This window comes from Eimeria acervulina, genomic scaffold (assembly GCF_000499425.1).
Source record: "Eimeria acervulina Houghton genomic scaffold, Eah_scaff1360, whole genome shotgun sequence".
Lineage (NCBI taxonomy): Eukaryota > Apicomplexa > Conoidasida > Eucoccidiorida > Eimeriidae > Eimeria > Eimeria acervulina.
Window position 1 is genome coordinate 1 of NW_013550269.1, and position 7,422 is coordinate 7,422.

Here is a 7,422-nt window from a genome sequence, read left to right on the forward strand (position 1 = left end):
ATATATATACTTTATGTACAAATATGCATATATATAATATATAAAGTATATATATATACATATACACACTTTATATATATGCATATTTGTATATAAACTATATATATAAACATATATATATAAACATATATATATATATATGTATGTATAAACATATATATACATATATATATGTATAAGCATATATATATATATATATATATATAGAAGCATAGATGTATATGAGATTGCGTTTAGTGGTTGTAAATAAATAAAAATAAACAAAAATTTGTTTGTTTTTTATCGAGAGTTAAAAATAAGCAGAGAAAATGTCTCTGCTTATCTCAGGTGTACGTACACCGCAATAATTATCATCAAGCGGTGTCTGCTGCTGCTCACAGAAGCAGCATCAGCAACAGCTGCTGCTGCTACTGCTGCTGCTGCTGCTGCTGCCTCTCTGACCCCGTGAATGTGCGTTTTTGCTGCTGCATTTGCATATTGCTGCTGCCGCTGCGTGCTGCTGCTGCTGATTGTTGCTGCTGCTGATTGTTGCTGCTGCTGATTGTTGCAGCAGCTGCTGCTGCTGCTTGCTGCTGCAGCAGCAGCAGCAACAGCAGCAGCATCTTTAATGCATATTATACATCAAGCATGGCTGTGCCTGCATCAAAGAGAAAAAGCAAGAAAATAAGATTAATATAAAACAAGCGGTGGTTGATGCTGCTAGTTGAGAAGTCTGTTGCGCGATAGAAAAGGAGAGGTACTTCAGGATATGCGCGGTGTATTGAAGGTTCTTCTGCTTCTCCTGCTGCTGCTGCTGCTGCTGCTGCTCCTGCTGCTGCTGCTGCGTCTGCTGCTGCTGCTGTACCCAATGAACCTGCAGGAGATCGGAACGTAGACGTTGCACCCATCATCATGCTCGCGGCTCTCGGCGCTGTTGCTGCTGCTGCTGCTGCTGGTACTGCTCCTGCTGCTGCTGCTGCTGCTGCTGCTCCCTTTAGGGGAGGAGAAGGATTAGGAAAGGAAGCAGCAGATGCAGCAGGAGAAGAGAGGGTTTGTTTGCTGCTGAAGGCGCGCAGGCAAACCTGAGGTGTACATACACCGCATGCAAAGAGAAGCAAACAACCCTCACGCAGCAGTCGCAGCAACTGCAGCAGATGCAGCAAATGCAGCAGCACATACAAATGACAGCGAGCAGCAGCAGCAGCAGCAACAGCGGCAGTGACAACAGCAACAGCTGCAGTGACAACAGCAACAGCAGCAGCAGCAAGACAAGCTGCAGCAGCAGCAACAATAACAGCATCATCAACAACAACACCGATAACAGCAGCAGCAGCAACAAGAACAGCAGCAACTGCAGCAGCAACGGCAGCAGCAGCAACAGCAACTGCAGCAGCAACAGCAGTCCTGTAGCAGGAAGCTGCGCAGATGTGCTTGTCTCACATTTGCGGGAAGAAGAGGCCTACAGCGGCTGAAGATGCTGAAGGAAAGACTCATATTGCTGCTGCTGCTGCTGTTGTTGCTGCTGCTGCTGCTGTTGCTGCTGCTGCTGCTAATTGTCTGTGTGTAGGCTCGGGTGTATGTGTTTGTTTTTTCTGTCTTTCTTCTCTTACTGAGATGCTCTTTAATTCAATTAATTATATTTAAACAGTTACAAACACGGCAGCAAACAAACCCAAGTGTTCTGCTGCTGCTGCTGCTGCATGCATGCAGCGGCTGCTGCTTGTGCTGCTAGCTGCTGCAACTGTCTTCTTCGCTACTTTTTCTTGTTTTGCTTAAATAATTATATTTATTTTATTTTATTTTATTTTATTTATTTGGTTTAGATGTTTATTTTATTGTTTGTTTTATATCGATGAGGGGTTTGTTATATGTGTGCGTTATTAGAATATCTGCTGATGCCTCTGTCCATATATTTATGTTTATTTATATAAAATTATTTATTTATTTATTTATTTGTGTGTTGAGGTTTATACTGTTTATTTAATTATTTATATATATGTATATGTATGCCTGCTTCTTTATTTCTTCATCATTTGTTTATTGTTGGTCTTAACTCTATTTTTTCTTTTTATTTCTTTGTACTCCGCTATTTTATTTCTTCTGCATATTTTATTCTCTCTCTCTCCCTCCATGCATGCATGCATGCAGGGATAGATATATGCATGCACACATGCATGGACGCATGCATGCACGGACAAAGATATGCATGCATGCATGCATGCACGGATAGATATATGCATGCATGCGTGCATGCAGTGATAGACATATCCATGCATGCATGCATGCATGCATGGATGCATGCATTTGCTCTTGTGGTGAGGTGTACGTACACCGCCGATATATTGTATTGTAATATTTGGTGTGTATAGGCACATACTTATATACACACTTTTTAAGAATTGAAAATGTTTAAAAATAAAATAAATAAAATAAAATATTTAAATGAGGCAGACGGAGCATGCAGCGAGGAGACAGCAGAGACAAACTTTGTCTCTTTAACAGCAGCATCTTGCTTTTCTTCTTCTTTACCTTTTAATGCGAGCATACTAAAAAAAAGAATTCCATTTAATAATAAATCTGCATGCAACGGTTGGGGCTGCATGCAAATATATCATTAACAAAAAAAATGCAGCATGCAGACCCCTCGTGCCTTTGAGCGGCGTAAACCCTAAACCCCAAACCCTAAACCCTAATCCCTAAACCCTACGCTTTAAGCGTCATGCCTAGAAAGACATCGTTGAGGGATGTAGGAGCGACAAAGATATGCATGCATGCAATCTTCTGGTTGCTGCTGGCTCTGCGAGGGTATATATGCTGCTTGTTGCTGCTGCAGCAGAGTTTGCTGCTGCTGCAGCAGAGTTTGCTGCTGCTACTGCTGCAGCAAACTCTCGGGCTTAGTTGAACCCCACCAGAAGCAAAAGAAGCAAAAAATATTATTTGTAATACAATGCCGCAGCCACGGCGACACAGAGCTGTCCGTACACCTCAAGCAGAAAGCTCTGTCTCCTTCCGCAGTAAAGCAGGCGCTGACGTGCAACAACACTGCATGCATGCATGCATACACATATGCATGCATGCATGCATAGAGGAACAAGCAGCATTGTTCGCATGCATGTATGCATGCATGCATGCGCACGTATGTGTGTTTGTATAGGTAGACGCGCACAAAAGAGTTGTTTTCGCATGCAGCGCCAGCTGAAGTGTACATGCAGCTGCCCCAGCTGTGGGGTGGGGCTTGCGTTCCTCTTGGGGCTGCTGCGCACGCATTGCATGCAGAGCCTGTTCAGACACGGCATGCATGCAAGCCCCGAAGTAAATACACCCTGTGAAAGAGAGGAGAGCGCATGCATGCATGCATGCATGCATGCATGCAAGAGAAAGCCCCAAAATCGCATGCCTTTGCCCTGCATCCACGGTATCAACTATATATATAAATATACCTAAATATATGTAAGTACATATATATTCATATATATGTTTACAAATAAAAAAGCCTCACCAAACGCATGCGCATGCAGCTGCATGCAGACACCACTGAATTCATTCGCATGCATGCAAGCATGCTTGCAGCTGTCTATACACCGTACTGCGCATGCATGCATGCATGCATGCACGATACGGTGAAGCAGAAGCCCCAACTATCCGAGCTGTCCCTGCAGCTCGTCTCCTCACATATATTGTTTATCTCCTGTGCTGCATCAGCGGCCCCCTAAACCCTAAACCCTAAACCCTAAACCCTAGGCCCTAGGCGCTAACCCGTAGCAAAACGTTTTCAAGAGAGTCAAAGGAGACAGTTGCAGCTCGTGGCGCTAGCGAAGTATTCCCTGCTGCTGTCTCCTGTCTCCTGCTGCTGTCCCCTGTCTCCTGCTGCTGTCTCCTTTCTCCTGCTGCTGTCTCCTCTCTCTTGCTGCTGTCTCCTGTCTCCTTTGGTCTTGTACACGGGCATAGCGGAGCGAAGTGTCTCCTTTATTATTGTGCAGCAGCACCATCAGAGACAGAAGAAGCAAATAAGAGAGCAACAAAAACAAACAAAAACAAACAAAAACAAACAATAATTAACAGCTCGTACCCCCTGCTTTTCTGTGGGGTTGCTGCCCGCAGGTGCCCCCGGATCGTCTCCACGATCCCCGTCGCGCAGGTGGTGGTCCACTGTCTGCTGCAGCCCCCCCCTTGCTGCTGCTGCTGCTGCTGCTGCTGCTGTGTTGATTGTCTCTTGCGGAGTACGAAGAGGTTTCATCTTCGCTGGTGGCAGCAGAAGACATTCCTGTCCCTCCTTCGCTCTGAACCCAACGGAGACTGTCTCTTCGGTGTCTCCTTTTAGCAGCAGCAGCAGCAGCAGCAGCAGCAGCAGCAGAGGTGTGCGTTACAGCTGCGTTGTGGGGTAGACGATGGAGACGGAGACCCCTTCTCCTGAGTCTCTTGTCTCCATATCGATTGCTTGCAGAGAGGGCTCTGCGTGCATGGTGTGTTCTGCTAACATGCTGCTGCTGCTGCTGTTGCTGTAGCAGCATTTGCTGCTCCTGCTGCTGCTCCTGCTGCTGCTCCTGCTGCTGCTCCTGCTGCTGCTGATGTTGTTGCTGCTGCTGGTCTTGGTGTTTATGTTGATGATATATTTTATGTTGTTTATAGCTGGAGGGACAGGTGTCTCCTTTGAATTCTGTCTCGGTGCATGCAGCTAAGCGAGGAGACAGTGCAATTCTTTTGTTTCCTGTTCTTAACTCTCTTAACGCATTACTACACGGGAAGTTAACTAAGGCTTCTAAGAACAATCTAACTTCATAAACATTATCTAGATGCAATATAGCAGATGTGTCTCTGTTTCTAGGAGACACAACAACAGGTAAGCCTGAAGGAAATTGACGAACTACTTTAAATGCATCTTCATCTGTTAAATCGTCTCCAACATATATTATCCCTAGCTAAACACAAACAAAGACAAGCAAACAATAAATAAATAAATAAATAAATAAATAGATATATATATATGTGGTAATTAAATAAACAAACAGACAGAGAAAGGAGAAACAAAGAAACATAACTATGTATGTTATACCTGACTAAACACAAACAAAGACAGAAACAAATAAATATATAAATATGAAAACAAATAACAGCAGCAGCAAGCAGCAGCAGCAGCAGCAGCATCTGGCAGCAGCAGCAGCAGCAACGTGAGCAGATTAAGCATCAAGAGCAGCATCAGCAGCGTCAGCAACAACAGCAGCATCAGGAGTAGCAGGAAGAGCAGCATAAGCAGCAGCATCAGCAGCAGCATCAGCAGCATCAGCAGCATCAGCAGCATCAGCAGCGGCAGCAAAAGCAGCAGCAAGGTCAGCATCAGCAGCATCAGCAGCATCAGAATAAGCAACAGCAAGATCAGCATCAGCAGCATCAGCAGCATCAGCGGCAGGAGCAGCAGCAGGATAAGCAGCAGCAAGATCAGCATCAGCAGCATCAGCAGCATCAGCAGCATCAGCAGCATCAGCAGCATGAGCAGCAGGAGCAGCAGCAGGATAAGCAGCAGCAAGAGGAGGGCGACTGAGTAAGAAGATGCATACATCTCTGCTGCTTCCGTTGAGGCCGAGTGCATGCAGAATCCAAGAGATAGCGCTGCCCTTGCCCCACTCTGCTGCTATCCGAATATCAAACAACTCTAAGCCTAAGCATTTCTTCAGCATAGGATAAGACAGCAGCACTTTGTCTACTGCTGCTTCTATCACCTCACGATACTCCGCGCAGTGTCTGTGCAGGTTCAGGTGTATACGCACCACCCCACAACAAGCAGCAACAAATATCAAATACTCAAACTGTCTCCTTCTACAGATATAAAAAACAATATAGATGGTTTACAGGGAATACAGACACACAATATATATCCTCACAGAACAGCAGCAGCAGCAGCAGCGACAACAACAGCAGCAGCAGCACTAGCAGCAGCAACAGCATCAGCAACAATAGCAGCAGCAGCAACAGCACCAGCAGCAGCAACAACAGCAACAGCAGCAACAGCAGCAACAACAGCAGCAGCAGCAACAACAGCAGCAGCAGTAACAGCAGCAGCAACAGCAGCAACAGCAGCAGGTGCACCTGTAATGTATGGAGACTGAGAAGTAGTTGTCTTCTACATAGAGACCCTTCACTGGGCCCACTTGAGCGAGGAGAGCAGCAACAGCAGAGCGGAGTGCGGAGACACTTGCCTCGCCGACCTGCGGATACACCGCAGAAACCAGCAGCAAAGTGTCTCCAAACAGCAGCAAAAGACACAGGAGACACCCGAAAGCGAAGGAGACACAATGAAGAGCAAAGCATGCAAGCCATTAACAACATCGAGACTAATAATAGTAAAAATTATTATTACTATTATTGATAATAATAGTAATAATAATAATAATTATTATTATTATTATTATTATAACAGAGAAGAGACAAAAGGAGACGCAACGAACCCAATAGACACAAAAGCAGCAGCAAGGGACAAAAAGGAGACAGAAGGAGACAGAAAGGAAGCGAAGGAGACAGAAGGAGACAAAAAGAGATGAGAGGAGACAGAAAGAAGAGGAGACAAAGTAAAGCAGAAGGAGACACAAAAAGGAGACGGACTGAGGGACATGTACAGTTAAAGAAAATAGAAGGAGATACCAAGAGGAGACAGAAGAAGACAAAAGGAGACAGACGGAGACAGCAAGAGAAGGCAGGAGGAGACAAAAGGAGACAGTAGGAGACAGCAAGAGACAATACGAGCATAGAAAAGGAGACGGCGTAAATATAAATAAAGAGGAGACAGCAGGGGGGTATAAGAGGAGACAAAAGGCGACATAACGCGGTAGAAAAGTAGACACAAGGAGGAGACAAAAGGAGACAGACGAGGAAGACAAAAGGAGACAAAAGAAGAAGACAAAAGGAGACAAAAGAAGAGGACATAAAGGGAGACAGGAGAAGACAAGAGGAGACAGACGAAGAGGACATAAAAGGAGACAGAAGAAGAAGACAAAAGGAGACAGATGAAGGAGACAAAAGGAGACAGATGAAGGAGACAAAAGGAGACAGACGAAGAGGACATGAAAGGCGACAGAGCAAGAGGACATAAAAGGAGTCAGAAGAAGAGGACATAAAAAGAGACAGAAGAAGAGGACATAAAAGGAGACAGAAGAAGAGGAGATAAAAGGAGACAGTTTCCACCTGATGTCTTAAGCAGAGACCGAAGCCTGCAGCATCAATATCAAAGCCGTGACTCGCCGCATACATCAACGCCCGCCGACCCGGGGCGTCTGCTAAGCCGACGAAAGAGCGAATGGTCTCCAAACGGCGTCCTGAAGGAGACAGCAGCAAGGAGGAGACAGCAGCAAGGAGGAGACAGCAGCAAGGAGGAGACAGCAGCAAGTAGGAGACAGCAGCAAGTAGGAAACAGCAGCAAGGAGGAGACAGCAGCAAGGAGGAGACAGCAGC

At 45.4% G+C, this 7,422-nt stretch overlaps 1 protein-coding gene across 1 annotated transcript in view; it reads right to left on the reverse strand.

Moving 5' to 3' along the window:
• Positions 1 to 5,156: 5,156 nt before the first annotated feature.
• The window catches only part of EAH_00058900 (Trehalose-phosphate phosphatase, related), a gene marked incomplete at both ends in the record, with an annotated part of 2,859 nt that continues 593 nt past the window's right edge, over positions 5,157 to 7,422 (reverse strand). The window contains 3 exons of the mRNA XM_013397234.1: positions 5,157 to 5,718; positions 6,064 to 6,182; positions 7,156 to 7,286. Coding sequence (XP_013252688.1) covers positions 5,157 to 5,718; positions 6,064 to 6,182; positions 7,156 to 7,286 — 812 coding nt within the window. The remainder of the gene's footprint in view (positions 5,719 to 6,063; positions 6,183 to 7,155; positions 7,287 to 7,422) is intronic.